The 23362-nt window shown below is 34.0% G+C and overlaps 2 protein-coding genes across 14 annotated transcripts in view; both read left to right on the top strand.

Moving 5' to 3' along the window:
* Nucleotides 1–1021: 1021 nt before the first annotated feature.
* PIG-B (Phosphatidylinositol glycan anchor biosynthesis class B) lies at nucleotides 1022–11980 on the top strand. Its single transcript, XM_074178682.1, has 8 exons — nucleotides 1022–1455; nucleotides 2483–2693; nucleotides 4447–4597; nucleotides 5405–5686; nucleotides 7186–7287; nucleotides 8731–8916; nucleotides 9916–10119; nucleotides 11629–11980. Exons 1-8 carry the CDS (start codon nucleotides 1210–1212, stop codon nucleotides 11714–11716), a joined length of 1470 nt encoding a protein of 489 aa, XP_074034783.1. The 5' UTR covers nucleotides 1022–1209; the 3' UTR covers nucleotides 11717–11980.
* A 5989-nt stretch (nucleotides 11981–17969) lies between these two features.
* LOC111504806 (antichymotrypsin-2) overlaps nucleotides 17970–23362 on the top strand; it is an 80570-nt gene continuing 75177 nt past the window's right edge. For 12 of the 13 annotated variants that reach the window (XM_023159507.2, XM_074178685.1, XM_023159506.2 and 9 more), the window contains exon 1: nucleotides 17970–18116. The gene's annotated coding sequence lies outside the window, so the exon portion shown is untranslated. Of the gene's footprint in view, nucleotides 18117–20906; nucleotides 21008–23362 lie in introns of those variants that run through there. The other variant, XM_023159497.2, reaches the window with a different exon arrangement.

Genomic DNA, 23362 nt, shown 5'->3' with positions numbered 1-23362 from the left:
GATTTGGAATATTTGAACAAGTTATCGTGAAAGGGTACCTCGGTCACTTTTTTGTTGATTTGAGGAAAACTCTAAATAGTGTTTTCAATTGGTCAGTAAAAAACTAATGTTATATTTTACATACCTAGATAACTGGTATCATATGATGCTCATAGCATTCCATCATTACCATTTAAAAAAATGTCGTGGACCCAAGTTCCTTCTACCCTTAGAGAACACAAAACTATATCAAGTCAAAATGTCAGAAAATGACTCGGGCCCCTTTTTTCAATAACCTATTCATTTGTTCCATCGAATATGTGGATGATAACAAATTGGATTGAAGAATACTGAAGAAATTCATCGCCATTTCATGAAATTCTTCAATATTTGTATCAAGGGTCCTCTGTGATTTTCATCAGAACTCAAAAGTAACTTGTAAAAAGAAACGGTCAATTTCGAAAACAGTTTAGTTTGACTTATTGATAACACATTTGACAATTGACACAACCGTCTTGTTTCAAAAGTAATCAACAATTATATATTTTTCTGGTTAGTAACGGAAGAGATGTGGTTATTTTTGGAAAATATATTAAATGGTTCTTACGAAGTACCGCTCCGAAATCGCAGTATCAAAACATTGGCCCATTACATCTGTGCCATTACTATTAAATTGCAAAATAGAGAATGGATGCGTCCTGAACGAAAACATGGAAAACACCGCCCTGCACTGCACATAATCGCATTTTAAATTGTTTCAATTTTATAAGCAGCTGTACCAGAAATGCATTCAAAATCTACAACAGAATATCGATTTCAATATTCTATAATGTTTAGGAATAAATTGGGATGAATATCACCAAATTTGAAAAAAAAATATGAAATTCATTATTTTTTATAGGAATCGGCTGATTTGTCAGAAAAATGCTGGATTCAGCAATGACTATCTACCACATTCAGTTATGAAACAGGTTTGACCGTTGAGAGCTGTTGGACGAACAAATTGAACTGAGGAAAGTACCAGACATGGGGTTCTGAGGTTCTGAGTTTTGTGTTTTATGAATATAACCTTAAATTTTCGTGTTTAAAATTTGAACGAGCCCGCGTTATACATCTGGGATCTCCGTGCTATTAATACCTTTGAATGGTACCTGTTATGCTTAATTTTCAGTGATTCAATTTGAAACATCTATTAGTATGTTTAATTTTTTGTAACAAACTAGGGCAATTATGAAAAATTTAGGAGTATTTATAATTTTTTTGGTTATTAGAGTTGCTTCAGTATTTTTAGTACAAACATTTTTTGTTCCTGATGAGTATTGGCAGTCTTTAGAGGTTGCTCATAACCTTGTATTTCGATACGGATATTTGACTTGGGAATGGACAAAGGGGATAAGAAGTTACATTCCACCTTTAATAATTGCTGGTTTATATAAAATTCTCCAAATTACTGGATTGGATACATCCAATATTTTGGTAAGATTAATTTTTATCACTGTTATTTCTTGTATTATATAGAATATATAGTAATAGACATATCTGTGTATGGCTTCAGGTTTTAATGCCATCAGTTGAAATTTTTTCCTAATGTTTCGCAGGCTCGAGTGGTCGGTGGCTGCTTCCAAGTGTCCCTCCGACCTTGGAAAGGATAACACATACCTCTGAAGATGCCACTGCCACCAGGGAGGATAAAATGTCAGGAAGAAATTTCAAAAAAAAAGATGTCTTAAAACCTGGAAATCACAGACAGATTCATGTATAGACTATGTTTATATCTAAATATAATTTCAGTCTCCTTGAAAAATATGTTGAAAACTATTTTTATCTCAATCAGTACATTGAAGAAACAATATTGTTTTTTAAAGAATATTTGTGAATTTATAATTTCCGAAACATTCTCTCTCCCTTTAGTTATAATTCATTCATCAAATTGAAATTTAACCATTTGCTTATGCAAAATATTTTCAGATCGGATTCATACAGCAGCCTCAAGTCATAAGTCTTAAGTTCCAAGTCCTGAGAATTCATATTTTTCATTTGTTATTACCTACTGTCTTTTTTGAAATTTGTGGAAGCTCCTATCGCTGTATTTTTTCCTTCTACCCATAAAGAAACTACACACTTTCCTCTCTCACATTAGGAAGAATACTTATACTTCCCGCTCTGAGAAATAAAATTACTTGCCTCCCTAGGAACTAATATTGTTGAAAGGATGTGTAGAACAATATAACAGAAAAACATTCTGATGAAGTTATTGATAATAATAAGAACTTGAACTTGATCCTAATTGGCCAAGCACTTCTAGAAGTTACTCCCACTATAATTATAAGTGAAAATATTTCAAACTTTGAAACTACCCAAAGCTACACAATTTGAAATTTACTATTTTGTTTAACAAATCTGTGACCTACTCGAGTTTTATGTAGTGAACTAATTTATATTATGTATGGAAGGCAAATAGACTTGCTTTCCACCAATAACCTTAGAACTCTATTTTTTGTAGGTTTATGGTCCTCGTATTCTACAAGCCATTTTAAGTGCCTATTCTGATTTATGTTTTTATAAATGGTCGGGTACAAAAAAATGGGCAATTTTTTGCATAGGAACTTCTTGGTTTTGGTTTTATACTGGATCAAGAACCTTAATCAATAGTTTAGAATGTGCTTTGAGTACAATTGCTCTTTCATACTTTCCGTGGCCTGGAAAAGGAATAGGTAAATTTGTAAATTTATCAAGAGTTAGATGAAAGTTACATTTCAAGAGGAATATTTTGATTAACACATAAATACTGATCTCTATTAACCACAAACACATCAAAGTGATAATAGTGAACCCAAAAAAACACGTTTCCCATTCCAGAACTGTTTCTGTTTTTGTATTTTCAATGGATGATAGTAGCCAGTTAGGTTGGCGTAGGTGGTTTGCTCCACTCAATCGACTTCTGTGTGAAGGGGTTGTTTCGAGCCCCAAATCCCAACGATTGATTTTCACTTCCTATCATTCAACCCGTGCTAAGAGTCGCACGTTAAAATGTAAGACCTTGTTAAACCTCAGCTCGCACGAGTTTCGACTTCCGAGAGTTGTCGTTCTTAGACGGCAACAGCTGGTTAACAGAAAAACAGATTTTGAATGTATGATCTAAGTTTAGAAATGATGAGCCTTATTATATCTAATAACGTGGACACTTTTTATTTATTTTTTTTTTTTTTTCATTTTGGAAGGCTCTCCATACAATTTTTGTTTGAACAGAAAGTCATTACGCGATGAGTCATCAATTCAAAGTTTGTCTCCTTCAAATAACCAATTTTTTGATGTGTTGCGTGGGAGCTGGCACCCTGAAGTAGAATGATGGTATGTTTGACAAATACATTTCTCAAATTATTTCGTCTCTCAATCTGGAGTATGTATTTGAGGAGTGAGTTCAGATATCATGTGGGCATACATGCAGATGTGTGGGCGTACGTGCAGGTGTGTGCAGGTGCATGGGCGTGTGTGCAGGTGCGTGGGCGTACGTGCAGGTGTGGGCGTGTGTGCAGGTGCATGGGCGTACGTGCAGATGTGTGGGCGGACGTGCAGGTGTGGGCGTACATGCAGGTGTGGGCGTGTGTGCAGGTGTGGGCGTGTGTGCAGGTGCGTGGGCGTACATGCAGATGTGTGGGCGTACGTGGAGGTGTATGGGCGTACGTACAGGTTTGTGGTGGTACATGCAGGTAGGTGGGCGTACGTGCAGGTGGAAGGGCGTGTGTGTAGGTATGTTGGCGTGTGTGCAAGTGTTGAACTGTATGTGCAAAACTGGTCTAAATATCTCATTGAACATCATGAAAATTCAACTTCTTATATTTCATTCATCTATCATATTTCAATACGTATAGAAATATATGAATGAACTAATATCTGTCATAAAATTTGATAGCCCAGTATGAAGTTCGTTAGATTGTACATTTTCCTAATAGCCCAGTCGAAATTGGATTTGACAACGCAAACATTTTTACTGGGTAATTTCTTTCGGAATTTTCTGGGGGGTCACTAGCAGTTTTTGGTGTATCAAACCCATTGCGTCATTCGCCATCTTGAATTTAATGGTTGATTTTTGTTTATTGAATAACTCGTTAATTTTCAATTTCACACGAAAAATTGTTTTCACAAAAGTTGTTTAAAATTGAATTTCTTACAATTTTTATTCTCATACATTTTTTCCTAGGATCGATATTTTTATATTTATACCCGAAAAGAGGGAGTGAATGTTTTAAACTCGTTTATTTTCAATTTCAAGAGAAAAATTGTTATGAACAAGGTTGATAAAACTCCGAAAGAAAATTGCCAGTGAATTTTTTTTGCATTGCTGACTCCGTTTTTGACTTAATTGCACTGGCATATAATAGAGATCAGATATTTTCATGTCCGTTTTGAAAAATTGTTCTAATTTGTCGTCTATAATTTTCTACATATATGAACATTAATTTTCAGAAAATAACTCAAACTTCCTCTGGATTATTTCTTTATTGTTTGTTGTGAGGCCCACCAGTGCAATAATATGGACACCTTTATGTGTGTATCATTTGATGATTCAGAAAAAATCAATGTTGACTCTGCTATTAAGTCGTTATTTACCAATTGGGTGAGTTAATACAATAACAATTGATAAATAAGAATAAAAACACAGATGTGGTAGTTTGTATCTTCCAACAATTATGTTTGTATTCTGTTTTAAGGTGTCTTGTACTGTAACAGTGTGCTATTTTAGCATTTATCCAAGTTGTTTTTTAAATTATCATTTTCAACTGTCAATGGCAGAGAAGTTTGTTCAAAAATTTCTAGATTTTGACCAAAAAATCGTCGCAAGTGTATTATATCTGAGGAAGACCACTTTGAAGGGGACAACTTAATAATTGATGAACAAATAAATATTTTCATAAACTACACCTTACGTATGATCTTTACAAACTTTATTCAAAATAGATCACATGTTTTACTATCATAGTAGCTTTTTGGTAGTGATACGGTAAGGCGTAGTTTATGAAATTACTATGGATCTTCATCAAGAAACGGCCGAATCAATCAGAATAATAAATAAATATTTCTCGAGAAAAGTGAAAATTCAACTCAATACAATAATTACTAATGTAAGATTTCTCCCACCAGCCATGACTCAGTTCGGTGTAGACTTGAAAGGCCTATTTTGTTATGAAATCCTGTTCAGTATCAAAATCTTTAAAAATCACATGGTTTATTCACATTAAAAATTGTTTTTTATAGGGTTATGTAACCCATGAATAGCAAAAATATGATTTAAAAACTATAATGCCATTTTTCGGTTTTTGAATTGATTCACTCACCAAACCTCCTCTGTTATCTTTATATATAATCAACAAAGTAAATTTTCATATTTACTGAATGAAAGTAATTATTCTTATTTTTATTATAGGTTAATTGTATTATCTCTCTCCATTCTTCTTGATAGCTTAGCTCACGGAACGTTCATTGTAACGGTATATGAGTTTCTGAAGTTCAATTTGATTGAGGACATTGGATCTTTTTACGGTACGCAGCCATGGCACTGGTATTTGTCGAGTGGAATTCCTGCAATTCTTGGAATACAGTTACTACCATTCCTAACAGCATCCTTTGTGATTCTGAAAAACAGAAGAGTTCATCAAAACGAATTAGCCATGTTAGGAACTATTATTTTTGCATTGACAATCTACAGGTAATTCTGTTCATTCAAAATGATTATAAAATAGATAGATAGATTTTTATTTGATAACGTTATGAATATACATTTGTGACAAGTCATAAACAGTTGGTACAAATCAGTGTGCAAATGGAGTAAACTATATAAAAGAAGCATTAAATTTGAATTTAAAAATGATTCACAAGATGGATAACAAATTAAACCCATATGATTTTCAGTCAACCCTAACCTTCAAAAGACACGTGTACAAATTTCACAGCTGTCGGACTATTAGTTTGTAGGATAGACCATTTTGAGTGAAGCAACTTTTGTTAGTTTGAAGAAAATGAATGAAAATAATTTTCCTGTTGATAAAGCGTTGCTTTTTGGCGAAAAAAATACTGTTGAAGCCAAGGCTTGGCTTGTTAAACATTATTCGGACTTTGCACCAGGAAAATCAACCGTTGAAAAGTGGTTTTCTAAGTTTAAAGGAGGTGAAGTGAACACCAAGGACGATGCACATATAGTGGACGCCCCAAGAGGCTGTTACCGACAAAATAATTTTGGATGACCGCAGAGTGAAGTTGATCGAGATAGCTGAGGCTTTATGGAAATCAAAGGAACGTGTTGGATGAATATTTGGGTATGTGAAAGCTCTGTTCTAAGTGAGTGCCACGCGAGCTCACAATTGATCAACAACAACAATGAATTGATGATTCTGAGCAGTGTTTGAAACTGTTCCACCATAAAAAGCCCGAATTTATGTGTTGATATGAGACAACGGATGAAACGTGGCTTCATCATTTCACACCAGAATCAAAACAACCGTCATCTGAGTGGAATTCTTCAACTCCAAAGCGTGAAAAGATGCAATGGTCGGCTGCTAAGGTTAAGGTATTAGTATTTTGGGATGTGCGTGGTATATCGACTATCTTGAAAAGGGAAAAACCATCCACAAGGACTATAACATAGCGTTTTTGGAGCGTTTGAAGAAGAAGAAGGTGCTGTTTCATCAAAACAATGCACCTTGTCACAAATCAATAAAAACGATGGCTAAATTGCATGAATTGGGCTGCGAATTGCTTCCACATCCACCTTATTCTCCAGATCTGGCCCCCGGCGACTTTTTCCTGTTCTCAGGCTTCAAGAAAATGCTCGCTGGAAAGAAATTCAGTACCAATGAAGAAGTAATAGTGGAAACTAAGGCCTGTTCTGAGGCTAAAGACGAATCATACTATAAAAATGATATCGAAAAATTTTATGACCCCTGTAATTGTTGTATCGCCCTCGAATTGAATAATTTAATCAAATTTCATTAAAAAGAATTATATTTTGTATTTCTTTAAGGTATTTTGTGCGGTTCTTTCAATAATTTTACCAGTTTAATGTTTTTGTTTAAAAACTTTGTTAATGATTGACATTTAAAAGACTGTCATTCAAATGTACATTTTTGAACAGTAAAGCATATTTCATTGCATGAATTTTCAATAGTGGTTGATGGGTGATGAAGTTAATTGTATTTGTTCCATTTTCAGTTTATTGCCACACAAGGAATTTAGATTTATTCTGTCACTGTTACCTTTGATATTTTACATATCCTCCAGATTTTTGTCAGCATGGAGCAGAAAAGCTAGCAAGTAAGTACATAAATCGAATCTTTAATACCGATGTCAACACGAAGTTGAGTATTCTTTATTCAATTGATTTCCATAAAGTAAATTATTGCTGGAATATAAATCACAAATATTAATGGAGATGAAGCAACAGGCTCATTCATATAAGAACAGAATAAATTCGATGTCATCTCTGTATTTATCTTGCAAGCGGTTTCAATATATGCTGAATCCCTTACTCATTTGACTGAAGACAACAATTAGATAATCTAACCCTTCATTAGCGGTTAATACACATTTGTTACTCCGCTACCTTCTGTTTGTTACAATTTTCTTAGAAGTAATTCATGGTTGATTAGCAATTTATGAAGAGATCGCATAATGATCCAATTGAAATTTGCCGATTATTGAGACTCAAATAGATATTATTAAATAGTTTGTTCACACATAAAAATACTGGAATTCGATACTGGAATTTTTCACATAAATTAGTTACTCTTGGTTTTTGGTATTTCTTACCGCTTGTATAAGTCTTCTGTAAGCCATCCAAACTTCACTTTACTGCCCAACAAGTGTTTTTTAACACGCTTTTATTAGCTTCACCTGTATGTATGTTTGTTTGTTTGTAACTCTCAAGCTCGGGATCTGTATTTGACAGAATTATCGACAGTATTGCTTGATCTATTCGCGGGCAGATGGCGCTCTACGTAACCTTTGTATATAGACATTATTGCTTGATCTATTCACAGGCAGATGGCGTTGTACGTAACCTTGATATATAGACATTATTGCTTGATCTATTCGCGGGCAGATGGCGCTGTATGTAACCACCTTTATATAATTCGAACTCACTACATGTATTTCTTCATTTGAAAAAAAGGATTTTTTTATTAACATGCGCGCCTGCTGCCTTATTTGTAACCCTCCTTTGCGCGTCTGGTGCCTTGGGCTTGGTAGCTGATTTTCAGGCTCCCTCTCCAGAATCGGAAAATATCAATGGTCATTTTTCTAAACAATATACGGCTGATTGATCCCAAAGTTTAGATGAAATAAATATGGTTTGAAAAGACTAAAAAACACGCTTTCATAGCATACGAAACTAAAAAATGAAAAATATAGTTTGAAGAACTAAAAAACACGCTTTTAAAGAACATCGAACTAAAAGTTAAAAAAAAAAACTTCAAATAAGCTTTTTTCAAAATAATACAAGTATTTTTCGTTTGTTATTGTTTTGAGCTTATTTTGAAAAAAATTATTTTTAACTTTTTAGTCCGATGTTCTTTGAAAGCGTATTTTTCATTTTTTAAACTATGTTTATTAACCTTTATGGAAGATACTTCCATAAATTGTTATTAATGATTTTTAGTGTTCGGCTGGTCAAATTTAATAGGTATGTAAAGTCATAATTTCATATTCATAATTTAACAGTTATATCAATCAAAAAGTAACCCTATGTATTTTTTTCAGAACTGCGGTGTGGTTGGTGGCAATATTTATTTTTGCTTGCAATATATTACCAATGTGGTATTTGAGTATGATTCACCAACGAGGAACCCTTGATGTCATGGATGCACTAAAGCGCATATCGTTGAAAAATCCTAATGATACCAATTTATTATTCTTGATGCCATGCCATTCGACACCCTTGTATAGGTAAACAATGTTGTATTTTTCAAAATATATACCACTAGCTTGTCAACAAGATATAAAGATAATACCATGAATGTGCTTTAATTTTATTTATGACAGAAATCAAAACAAGTCCAAAGACTGTATCAAGGAGAGATACATAAATATTATGAAAATTAATATTTTAAAATAAAATTTCGAAACATTCATCTCTCCCACCTACCTACACAGTAGGTTCTGGTAAATGCCTGCCGGTAAACAACTACTTCCCAGGCTACTAGTTGTAGTAGTTGGTTTAAGCTGATTTCGATGCCTCCCCTACCACTTTCAACTTCGAAACGACCTTTACCTATATCGTACGATGTAGTCAAGGTGACTTTGAAGAAGTGTTTGCATTAAATGACCTTGACAACGTCACACGACGCAGAGAAGGTGACTGGGGTAGTGTTTTGGGTTTAACCTTGAACGGCCTTGATTAATTCGTGCCCTTCAAACGATAAGGCTTTCAAAGTGCGATTTTTCTTCGACTTTGAGTGATCTTCTGCAGTAGCACATATGCCTTTCTTAAAGTGAGCAAGCATTTACTAGAACCTACGATGTGGATGAATATTTGGAGATTTCATTTCGAAACATTTCACGTTTATTTGGGTCGTATTTATTCTCAATTCTTGTCCAAATCTTTTATATTTCTCACCGACCAGTTCGACTTACTTCAAATCGAAATGGAACATTACCCTGTCATGGTTTTGGAGCTGTTCTAATGCAAAATATCCAAGATCATAGCTTATTTTAGATTCATTAAACATTCAAAGAAATGAAAAATAGAACTGGAGTCTCTGGCATTGAAGGACTTATCCCTAACAACAGAACTACAACACTCTTCTCGACACCCGTTTCACCAACCAAGTTGGCGTCTTCAAGAGATGAAATGAACAGTCTACAGAAACGCGCGTGTTGCAGTTTTGGTGTTTGGGAGAAGTGTTGATTTTGAATCAAAATTCAAAATTTCATATTTGTTTTCAGTCATTTGCATGTTAATGTTACTACCAGATTTTTGACCTGTACGCCAAATTTCAACAAAATTGATAACTATGTGGACGAAGCAGACTTATTTTATGAAAATCCTAATGGATGGCTGAGGCAAAATTATCCTCCCAATGGAACCCTACCTACTCATATCATATGTTTTGATATTCTTCAACCTAACATACGGGATATTTTGAGCAGGTAAGCAGTAAGAGATTAGTTTTTGGGAAAAAAGCTTTTTGGCTTCTACTTCTCTATCTGTATACAAAAATAGGCGGGAAACTTCCAAAGGAATAGGTCCTATTTAATATTATCCAGAACGGTGCTGATGAGGTAATAAGACAAGTGTCTTAAATTGAATTGGGTATATTTTTAGGAGAGAATAATTGTTTCTTTGTCGATGAATTCTACATTCCTTTTCCTTCAATTTGACGTGTTGCACGTGACGATGCGACTTTTATTACCGAAAATACGGCTTAGTGCCCTCTTGGCACCATCTTTGTTTTTTCTCTGTCGATAAATTCTTCGAAATCGTCGACTTCATGTTCTCTGAGTAACCTACGATAGCCAACATTCACATCCAACGTCTCACGTTGGTGTCGAGGCTAAGGACGACCTGGGTCCAATTCTTATTGCCCATGTTGCCCGACATGGGGGTTCAGGGGTTAAGCTCTAAGGGGGCCATAGCGAAGGGGCCCAATGGAAGGGGGCGTAGCGTGCTCTATACATGACGTCCGTATCATAGATAAGGTTAGGTTTTCCACAAGGTTCCGCTCGGAGGTCAGAAATTTTTCAAAATGAAACGCTATAAGAAAAAGCATTGGATTTTGTCCCAGAAACGGCATTGTATATTTACTGATTTAAAAAAAGATGTGGGAATCTTCCAAAGAAAGGAAGAAAGTAGGAAGCTGGACAAGTAGAAAGCCTTTCTTTCCCACAACTGTCTTATTCCAAAACTTCGAGGTCCGCCATTGAGAATAATAGTATTTCATGTAAGTGAAATTCTATATCGTAACTTTCTTGTAGCGTTCTCATGGATGATATCTGATTCGAATCCTTAACGAATGTTTGTAGTATAACCTGAATAGAAAAAAGTGATGACTCGTTTCGAAAGTATTTTTTCATTCATGTAATTCATTGTTCATGTGAAAGTAGTTGTTTCTGGAGGGCCTCTTCTTCCATTTTGTACATGTAATTAACTTCTATGCATGATCTACACATCTTTGCAAATAGTTTTTTTTAGAACTCAATTGTTCTTCTTTCTTCCTTTGGAAGTTTCCTACAATGCTTTGTATAAAGATGGAGTGAATACCAAGAAACTTTTTTCCAATAACCAGGTTCATTATTAACTGCTCTAAGAGAACTTTCTATCAATAAAATAATGAAACAGATTCTGAAAAAAATTACAAATTGTGATCCTACTTACAAATAAAATTGAGAAAATTTATATTAGGGTTATTAAAATGTTGAACCAAACTTTTTTAAGTGATATAATTACACAAAAGAAATATGAAATAGTATTCAGGAAACATCAATGTGATTGATAGCCAGAAAAAAAAATCAAAAGCTTTAATACAATCACTTCTATAAACATGAGTAAAATAGTTTGTTTGGAAAATTATTTTTCTTATGAGACCATAGAGAATAGAGCTTGCATTGTCTGTTAATTCAAAATATCAAAATTTATTCAGGATTTTTTTTACATTTCAGGTACAGACAGACCCACGAAATTTTCCACACGGATTTTCCCACTTCGCGAACGGGAAAGTTTGTTTTAATTCATAGAAGATTGGACTGATTATTGAAATTATTTCAATTGGCTCGAGTTTCAAACTGTTTTTGTGTTTGTGTTGACTTCTTGTATGAAAAAAGCTGTTTCTGGAGATATATTGGATTTATACATATTTTATTTTTGATCCTTATGTAAAACTCAAGGGAATTGTTCGACCATTTGATTTCATCCAATGTGTTTAACGATGAGTTTGTAAGTGTTGTCAGTCACTGCCATAATATTGTTATTTGTTCAAATTGTGTGAAAATATAGATTTTTAATACTGATAAACTTGGTTTTTTATGTGAAATCCTATCACTGTTGTACTTCAAGATATTGCTGTGAATGATGTCTATTTCAACTTCAAAATAATCCTAACTGCTTAAAATGAGCAGGTCATGATAATTAAATAAAATTAAAATTATGCAAACCAATATGGATTGTCCGATGTACTTAATGTATATATACAGTCATGCTACTATAAAATATTGTCACAAGACAGTAAACTAGATATAAAAACAGTTTTCCCTAATTTATTCTATATAAATTGGTTATAAATACAGAACAAGACAGAGTTGTCAGATGATAAAATTATTAAAATAATATATATATATATATATATATATATATATATATATATATATATATATATATATATACATATACTTATATACACATATAAACATACACACTTATGTATACATATATACATATACACATACGTACATACATATAATAATTTTATGAAATGTATTGATTTCTTAATACAGGCAGTTAATAAGTACATATATACTCATACATACACACCTAACCTTAACACTATTTAGTGAGAGACATAGATAAGACATATTTTGTACTGCTGTCACAGCTATTCAAAATTTTGTTCAAAAAATTCCCTCAAATCATAAAATGGTCTTGTTATTAAAAATTTTTTTACAGCCCTTCTGAATTTTGGAGTGCTATGAATATTTTTAATTAGCTTCGGTAGATGGTTGAACATTTTCGTACCATTGTAAAGAATTGAATTTTGGCATTGGGTGGTTCTGGGGATTAATAAAGGTATATATTAGACATTTGTCCCAGAATTATGTGCAGTGTTAGATTTTAATAAATGTAGTTCATGCTTATGAACTAAACTAGTTGATTCTAACACGAAGATCGATGCTAACGTGAGTATAATTATCAGATTTCATGAGTGTATCATTATTTAATTGTATTTTGTCGATGTCCCATTTAAATGATAACACTTTAGTTTTCTTAGAGTTGAAGACCATTTGATTGGCATCGCACCACCTTTTTATTTCAGTTAGATCTAAAGAGATCAATTGACTGAGAGTATTCTTATCTTTAGTGTGCCATTCTATAGTTGCATCATCTGCAAATAAAGTGTACCTACCACTAATATTCAAGTTAGTGAGATCATTTAAATATAACCAATATGGGACCCAAGACAGAGCCTTGTGGAACTCCCGCTGGTCAATTTTTTTTCTTAGATACTGCACCCGAAACTTTCACATATTGTTTCCGGTCTTGCAAGTAAGATGTCATCCATTTATGGGATGTGTCTCTGATGCCATAGTACTCAAGCTTCTGCAGCAGTATTCCATGATTCACACAATCAAAATCTTTGGATAAGTCACATAAAACCGCCGCGGTCGCTTCTTGATTATTAAGATTAATGTAAACGTTTTCTAAAAATTTATAGATAGCCTCATTTGTACTTTTGTTGGTTTGGAAACCGTATTGGTTACCATTTAGTATTTTATGTTTAATGACAAATGACATGAGTCGCTTCTTTACTAATTTTTCTATGATTTTTTGCAATAGTAGATAGGAGGGACATTGATCTGTAATTTGATGGATCCTTCCTATCCCCTCCTTTGTAAATTGGGATCACCATGACTGATTTAAGTATAGTTGGAAATGTTCCCGAGACAAAATATTCATTTATTATATCAGTAAGCGCGTCAATAGCTGCCGGGGGCAATTTTTCCAGCATATTTATAGACAAACCATCAGCTCCAGATGCCTTTTTGTTCTTAATGTCCTTCATAGCACTCTTTATTTCATCTGGGTGTTTAACCAAAGTCAAGTGAGCAGACAAGCACTATTAGCCTTGAACAGACTGTGTTACCTCAGGGCTAGTACTAGAGTACCACAAAGATTTAGCCAAAGCCTAGGTAGATAATAACATTATCCTGAGGTGGGTTAAAGGGCTCGACAAGAGTAGAGGTAATCGCATTGCCGACTCTTTAGCCAAGGAAGCGGCTGGACTAAGAATTTTAGGACCCAGTGGCACCCACGGCCTGATGACTTCGACAATTGCGGAACTAGTCAAATGTTACACCCATGCTCAATCCCCAAAGAGACGGGATGAAATCAAAGGATGTAATCTTGCCAGGATCACCTTGGGCGACCCTGGGAAGCTGGCGTCGAAGTAATATCTGGCGATGACCAGGAAAATCTACGCCTTACAGTAGAATTTCTGACTGGCCATTGTCAACTAAGGAAACACCTCCATAAAATGGAACTAGTGGACACACCTCTATGCAGGATGTGTGAACAGGAAGATGCGACTGTTAGGCATGTCCTGTGCGAGTGCCCGAAGTTATCGTCAATAAGAGAATGTGTGTTCGGCGAGTCTTGGCCTACACCTGCCGATATAAAGGAGATGTCTCCCAGCGACCTGTCCACCTTCCTGGAAAGGACAGGATGGACGATGACCTAGGAGGACAACTCCTCAGGAGGATGTACAATGGGTCACATGTGGCCTAAGTGCGTGGGCTTACACTCACCCTCCCTACTCTACAGATACAGAGGCAGAGAACCAAAGTCAAATTTCATAGACCTGGGATGAACAGATCTTAATTTGGGTGGGGCGTTTTCCCTTGGATGGACACAGTTTGAACATTTTTTAGTGCTGTATAATTTCGCTCATAAGAAGAACAACACATGAGAACATTTGGAGGCATGACAACATGCATGAAAAATGTATGAAATATCAATTCATAAATGGCACCGGCTATAAACGACACATGCAATAAATACATAGGAATTAACAAACAAGTCGATGATAATAAATCGAACAGTATATCAGTCATTTCAACGAAAAGTTCTTTTCATAGCTTTTAACATTATTATTATAACTTGAATAGTTTTTAGTTTCGGCGAACATCTCCATGTTTTTCTATTGCAATTTTGGAAAAAACTGTTACTGGCACTTTACGTACTACTTTGACTGGGCAACGAACGAATTCTTCCCTTAATATTACGTTCTTTCAAAAGTTTTGTCCGTTTTATGAGTCCACTTTGAACTGTAATATGTCAGTAAATACTTATTCAATTTGATCGAAATAAGCGTCATTTAACTCTGTGTACTTTTGCCAACGTAACACAAGTCAATTAATTTCCACAGCATAAAAATTGGGTGCTCGGGATTCGATGAAATCGACGAAGGCCGTTTTTGTCTGGTCCTGATTGAGGAAAATATCAAAGCACTTAAAAAATGGTAGTTGATTGGCGAGAGGTCATGTAGCAAGATCGGACCTTTTCTGTGATGTGATGGCTTGGCCCAGTTGCAGAAAGTCAGCAATTTCAATTATTTGTCGAAGTGGGAGTCATATTCGAAAAATACAGATTCATCGTGAAACATAGACAACACTAATTTATCTGCCAGATATTGCCGTCCTCAAAGGATCATCGAATTTGCAATAGTATCGGTCTTTTGGATCATCAACACGGTTTTCGAGTACACTGTTTGAATATTTGGAGGCAGGCGAGTGTCCTGTTGGAATTTTTTGTGATCTCAGCAGGGCATTCGACTGCGTCAATCATAATGCTTGTTGTCAAAGTTACACTCATACGGCATTGGTGGCGTAGCACATTCCTGGATTTCATCATTTTTAGAAAATAGGCAACAATATGTTACAATTAGTAACCACAGTACGAGTACTCATGATAAATGTAATTCAAGTTTGTTAAATATTTCAATGGGTGTACCGCAAGGATCGGTATTAGGGCCTATATTGTTCCTTTTATATACAAATGATTTGGAATCACATAACAAGAATACTTCTTTAACAAAGTATGCCAAATATCTTTAATAAGTTACTAAAAGAGCTCAATAAAATTAATGAATTTACCCGAAATCTGAAAAAGTATTTAATTTATTTATTTATTTATCGCTCAAGTACACTACAGAATTATTATAATATCCCAAATGGTACATTAAGAAAGTTTCAATTGTTGAAACCAGTCAAGCATTAGAGTTCAGTTATGAACCCAACAAGTAAAATCTTTAATATAAACTATTGTAATTGCTTAAAAATATAAACCTATTTATTTATTAGTCCAGTACACTACAAACTATCAATAAAATACCAAATGGAACATAAAAAAGAAAAAATATTAAAAAGACAAGAATAATCTTAAAGACATTCAACACTAATGATAATTAAATTATAAAACAAAAATGTAACTATGTCAAGAACATTACAGAATTGTAACAAAGTCTCAAATGTTACATCAATGTGCATACAAACCCTAGAGTCAAGTTATTACTTTATAATAAATAGAGGTATGCATTTTCATTTGTCAAGTAGTACATTAAGTTCAAATAATAAATAAAATATAAAATAAAAATAATAATAAACGACTACTCAGAAGTTTAATGAACAATCTCCTGATGAAGTCGTCTGATTGCCATTTTTTTTGAATTTTAAATATGACAAATGAAAAAGGTCAAGTTCTGAAAAGTATGTAATGAAATTTTTTTGAAGCCTACATTGATATTGTATTTTATTTTATATATTGTATTTTATATTATGTGTTAGGTAATTTTAAAGTGTTTTTATATTGATACAGACACTGCGTTTTCATGTGTTCTTCATTACTGGACAAATCCTATACATACTTATATGTCAAACGGATAATCAATAAATAAATAAAAGGAAAGGTTATGGCTTTCTACCTTTTCATCTTTATACAAATACTAGAAACGACTACTTTTATATGAACATTGAATTACATAAAAACACTTTTTCCTATTCAGTTTGTATTCCAAACATTCGTTATGGAATTGAAGACCCTATGTAAGTTATACTTGAATAATTAAAAAAATAATAAATAAAAATAAAATATACCTATAAATAGAAATTAAATAAAAAAAATAAATAAACAAAAATAAATGAATAAATAAAAATAAATAATAAAATAAAAAATTAATAAATTAATTTTACAATACATCTAATCTAATATAATCTAATATTAAAATGTAGCTATATATAAAACCATTTTTAAGCTATATAATTAATTTCACAATACTGCTTATCTACTTGTCCTAAATTAGCTTGAAAATGGTTTCATATATAGCTATAACATTTTAATATTAGATTAGATTAGACGTATTGTAAAACTAATGCAAAATTAATTTAAGACACCAAAGGTGTGGTACACCTGTATGTATATAGAGAAATTTTTCAAGGAAAAACCACGCAAAAGTTGCTTTTTTTATAAAGTAGCGAACCGCTCCGGCTCCGCACGGGTGCAATGCTGATACTAGATATAAATTCACCCACCGGAAATTTAAGGGCATGGAGGAACAGTGATGAAAAATCAACTTCATTTTATGAACGCGCCTTTTGTCCCGCAGCTGGCGCCCCAGTTGGAATATTCCAAAATCTTTTCTTATTGCACTTCTGCAACATAAAACGAACCTACATACAAAATTTCAGCCTCCGAAAATATAGCGGTAGGGAGAAATAGTGATGAAAAGGTAATTTTCATATGTAAACGCACCCCTTTTACCCCCACGGGGGGGTACTAGTTGGAATATTTGAAAATCCTTCCTTAGTGCGCATCTAAGAGAAACAGAGTTGAATGAGCAAGAGTTAAGTAGGTGACTTTCACATTTATAAGTATAGATATGATATATTTTGAGAAACATTATTCTTTTTCCACTTCTAATGATAAGCAAAAACAAACATTTGAAAACATTATCATCAAATTCAGAGCTGCTTCTGTGAACTTCCAAGAAAAAAACTTCGTTGATTCCACTATGAGTACAAGTCAGAACCCTCTGTATTGAATAAATAAAAATAGCTTTCCTTCATGGAAAAATATATTCTCTCTGCTGAGGTCGCACTCATTGCTGTGACACTCAATTTCATAATAAATGAACATTAACGATAACCTGTTTAAAATTGCAATTGATTCGAAACCACTGACCTCACCGAAATTATCAAGAAAGAAAAGATAACACAAGATGTTTACCATCCAAAAATCCAATCAAAATATCAGAGTTGTCTACGTGGAGGGGGTGGGGGAAGGGACGAAGTTTGTATTTAGACAAGTTCTTATTCTTAGCAACGACAGTTTTTCTTGTTCTGTCGGTCGTGAACTTTTCAGGGACATCTTCTCTTGGAACAAGGTAAGTACATGTCATCATTCTTCTATTAATGTCTCGTACATCCTACGTGGTTAGGATATTTCTATGGAAATTAAACAAAACTGACATTGATATTGACAACGATTGAAAACTGAAAATTGGCATTATTTGAAAATCTAGGAGTTCGCTAGATTTGTCCGTTTTACCATTTTCACAGACCGTTAGGCTTTTGGGTATTAATTTTTTAATCGTTATTAACAGAATTTTGATAAATAGGTTACCGGCATTGGTTTTGGTTTGGTGAAATGGATAGAAAAATGACATATATTGACACTCATTACAAAACATTATTCGTTATGTTCCGAAATCAATACTGAAAACCATTTTTGTAAATTGAATACATTTTTATGGCCATAAAGCTTGGTTCCACATTATCACACAATGCTAATGGAAGGACTATTTTCTACAGATCCTTTGTTGGATGTTTGTAGTATTCTTCAAGGCATAATTTTGGTGATCCATTACTTCCATCTGAGTGTAAGACAATGTGAGGAGCCCTATAATTATCCTGATCTGGTCTCTGTGGTGTTGAAGCGGTTTTTCAGTTATTTTTTCGAACGGCTTTGCGTTACCTGGTGTTTTTTTGCAGTACTCTTTATGTATCTTCTTGATCCATTTTCCGCTTCAGTCAAGCAATAGATTTTGCTAACAATACATCTGTGATTCCCAAGTATCCAGGCACCCAGTATAGAGCAATTTATGATTGCCTAGAGTTTATCTACAGTGCTCTCAATGATAGAAATCATGTTCTAGGACTGTTCTGTGCTTCAGAACAGTCGGGCTCTTGATACTGTTGATCATCATTTGTTAATCATGAAATTGGAAGGATTAGGCGTTAGGGGAGTTCCGCTTCAATGGGTAACATCATACCTATTTGCCAAACAGAACACAGACGACAGTAGTGAATAATGAGAAATCAGATTCAAGAATAATAAATACATGAGTTCCACAGGGTTCATTCTTGGGGCCACTATTGTTTAAAGCGTTTCTGAGTGACATTGAAGACGCCTGTACCTCCGCAAATCAAATGATATAGTCTTGAAAATGGCCTCAGCCTTAATAGAAAAAAAAATTGTATCAACAGACATCTTGGGACTATTATATTTGGGAATAGTTCAGTCAACTCTGCAATATGGCGTGATCTTTTAGGGGTCATCTTGTCACTTTGTAGGGGCATTTCTATCTTAAAAAAGGATAATAAGAACAATGCGTCATGCTCATCCAACTACGACATGTAAACCTTTATTCAAGAATCTAAATACTAACCCATCCATGCTTATATATTCTTGAGCTGTTTATGAAGATAAAAAGAAACCAAAATGAAGTCATATATATAATACTAGGAATAAAGAAAGAGTTCGACAAACCTATGCAAGGTTGTCAGTCTGAGAAAATTCACCATAGCATATTGGCATCAAAAGTTACAATAAGAAAAAAAAAATTTAATAGATGTTAATCTGAATGAAATTCTATTCAAAAATAAATTGAGAAATATTCTTCTTGAAAAAATATTTTATAATGTTGAATAATTTTATATTTCCTGATACCTGTAAAGGTATGAAAATGTTAAATGAATGAAAATGTTAGATTTAACATTAGAAGATCTAGCATTCCCAAGCATCATCTAACATCACCACATAGGCAGCTATAGCTACCTGCGTGACTTCCGGGTCCAGGATATAAATACAGAGAAAAAGATGTTATTGAGTGTGTATGATATAAATCAAAAGAGAAAATTTGTGGACAGGACACTCAAATTAGGTCTTCTAATTGAAACCACAAATGTGCGGTTAGCTCCTGTTGGTGACATCGTGCATATGTGAAGTTTTTCATTTTTGGTAACCAGTTGTTGTCCATCTTTGCAATTGGCTGCACCGCGCTGATGAGGCCAATATAGCCAGAAACACGTGTCCGCGGTTTGCCTCCATTTTTTGAGTGTTCAATCCACAAATTTTTCCTTTATTCTTCTTCAATTTCAACTCAAACAGTTGTTATGGCAGCTATAGATTTGCACTGCTAAACAAGAAGCACTCACTTTGTTCATGGGCTTTGGTATCAACTATGTAGTTGTCTTGTGGTAAAAGACAGAGGACGAATCTCGTCGGTGCGGCGGTCGATGTCGAAGTTTGGCCTCCTTGGGGAGCCTCATTCACATTTGATATTCGAGGATTGAGTTCTCGGACGATCCCATAGATGACGAATTATTAAGGACAGATAACTTCGCTTTGTCATTAAAATATTTATTCATGTTTATTTTTCCTTTGATGGGTAGGAATAATGGGTGGAAATCAATTTATCGCTTTCCTTGAACAAATATAAATGTTTTCATACGGTTTTCTTAAGAAAAAACAGTTCATGCTTATTTGAATTGAAGTGAAAAATTTCCACCTGAACTTACAGTTTATTCGAGTTATTTGTTACTTTCAGTAATTCAGTTTCGACAATTTTTTATTGAACAATTTTTTCCCTTTATTCCACATTAATCTTTACGAATTATCTCTCTCAGTGTACAATTCAGTCTGCCGCAGAGTCCGCGGAATGCAATTCTTTTATCGAATAATTTGAATTCACTTAATACTTCATCATAATTATGTCACCATTATTCATTTATCAATACAAAAATCCTTGAAACAGAAATTCAACCTCGAAAGATTTTATGTTTGATGTTAACCTGCTTGCTGGTGGTTTAATCATCGGATTTTCCTAGTAGATTATTCTCATTGTTAGTTGATGTTTTTCAAAACTTGTTCGTGTAGAAATAAACAGTTACCAGTTATATGTTTTTAGTGAATGGTCAGAACAGTCCATATCGTGAGAAGATATTATCAATTACTTAGTCCCTATATATATTTTACTACTTTTTATTAAATTTGGTGAGTATACGTTAAGTTTGTTGTTGAGTGACATAAAAGTTAGAATTGTTTTACGTGTTCGGCATTTTCTGCTATCGATTAACTCTCGCTTTTTTGTTAAGTCTCTAAGCTTTGTCAGCGATTCGCTTTTTATCTCCTCAATCGTCGCAAAATGTCGTCCTTTTATGGGTCTCTTCAAACTTGGTTACAGGAAAAAGTCGCAGGGGGCCAAATCTGGTGAATACGGTGACCGAGACATGATTACGGTATTGTTTTTGGCCAGAACATTACGATCAAGCAATGAAGAGTGAGCAGGAGCATTATTCACATCATCTCGACTTTCTGAGATAAGGTGGTACCACTTGTAAACCTTTTTCTGACTCAGAGTACAATCACCGTATGCCACTGTCAACATTTTAAGTATTTTTGAGTACTTAATTCCACTTTTACACAAAATTCAATGCAAATTCTTTTTCCAATTTTTTCTAAAGAAGAAAACCACCGAACACGCAAAACGCTTCTAACTTTTACGCCTCTCACCAACAAACAAAATATGTTATAGTACAATTCCATAATAGTAGGGACTGAATTCTCAGAAATATTGTTGCATTGAAACGAAAACATTGCTGTCAAGGTTGTGATTCTATATATTTTATCATCATTTTTCCTCAGATGTACAGTACAATTTCCATACGCCACCGCAAGAAACAGATCAAGGCAAAAACGTCAGCCATTTTTGAAAATTTAGTGCCTACTATTTTGTAATTAAAGTATACACAGCTGAAACGGTGAATACATATTCGAGACGAGTTTACCAACATCTGTAATGTACCTAGCCCGCGAAATTTGAACAGTCAACTTCTTTTTCGAACACTCCACTTCATTATACTTTGTTGTTGACAACTAATTACATTTCAAACAAAAAAAAACCCAAATGTAATGATATTATGTTGACTCATTCGATTTTCTTTTTCAATATTTGATTTGTAACAATATAAAGAATTTCTCATTAATCTAATATTTATTTATTTTCATCTCAGAAATAATTTGTTCATCCATCTCCCTTACATTCATCTTGACACATTTCAACTCATATTCACGAAATGTTTTCAGTCATTTGCTTTCTCATATTTTCATTTGATTAACGATGAAATGCAATTAGCACCTTTTTGTACTTTATATAATACATAATCCTAATGAGTAATTATTTTTCAAATAATGTTTTGAGTTTAATCATTCAACAGCGATAACGGAACAAACTATTATTTCCGTCTTTGAAAGTCTGACTGAATATAAATTGTAAAAAGATATATTTATATTCTGCTGATGAAGGCGTGAAACCATATAACTGTTGAAAAGATAAGTGATGTCTGATTTCCAGTTGATTCCTTGAATTTACTGGGTATCTAACCCATCTTTCAGTCGGGAACATGTAACGTAAAATGGGAAATCCCAAAGTAAATTCGACCCGTCAATAACTTCCAACAACAAATATAAAAATGGGAAAATCCACTAACATGCCTGATTCAAAATAACGAATTGTTCATTCATCATAAATAATGTGCGGGGAATTCCGCTCATCTCTGCTTCAGATCATCTCAGTTATTTGTCAAAAAATTACACTATGTTTTATTGGTGTTATTCTTTGAATAAAGTGAAAATAGATTTGAACAGATTCGCCTGGTTCTTTCTGATAAGTAGTACTCTGTTCAAAAACTGAAGTGACTTTTCATTTTTCTCCAAAACTATTCATTTAATAATCAATTTCTATTTTCCCTATTTCAAACGGGTCCCGCTCAGATATAATACACTTGTGTCAGCGTTTTTTCCAATCCTCAAAGGGTTCTGATGAACACTTTTTGGTATGTCTGCGAGCTATCTCAGCGATTCTGTTTTTACCTCCTCAATCGTCACAAAACGCCGCGCCGCCCTTTCAAGGGTTTCTTCTTGGGAAGAAACCCTTGAAAGATTACGGTGTTGTTTTTTGCTAAATAATACCAGAGATAATATTTCTTATTGACCGTACAACCATATGGAAGAACTCCTGATGACCTACGCCACGGTGATCGAAGAAAACGGTTAGCAACATTTAAAAATTTGATCGAACTTGCCGTTCTTTTTTTGGTCTTGGCTCTCTTGGGCTCTTTCATTGGTAGAATTGGACTTTGATTTCGATGTTATAACCATTTACCCATGACTCGTCACCAGTTATGATCCTTCCAAGCAAATTTTGCTTGGAAGGATCATGAGCGATGTTCATGCGACGTTTCTTTGGTCAAAATTCAGCAATTTTGGAATGAACTTGGCTGCCGCACGCTTCATGCCCAAAATTTCCGAAAAACTTGCATGGCATAAGCCAATCTGCATGCCGATATC

Source organism: Leptinotarsa decemlineata, unplaced genomic scaffold (genome assembly GCF_025532065.1).
Source record: "Leptinotarsa decemlineata unplaced genomic scaffold, Ldec_3_MD MMD2_tig00004307_RagTag_RagTag, whole genome shotgun sequence".
Taxonomy (NCBI): domain Eukaryota; kingdom Metazoa; phylum Arthropoda; class Insecta; order Coleoptera; family Chrysomelidae; genus Leptinotarsa; species Leptinotarsa decemlineata.
The sequence above is the reverse complement of the archived record's forward strand: the minus strand, read 5'-3'. Positions and strand labels throughout refer to the sequence as shown.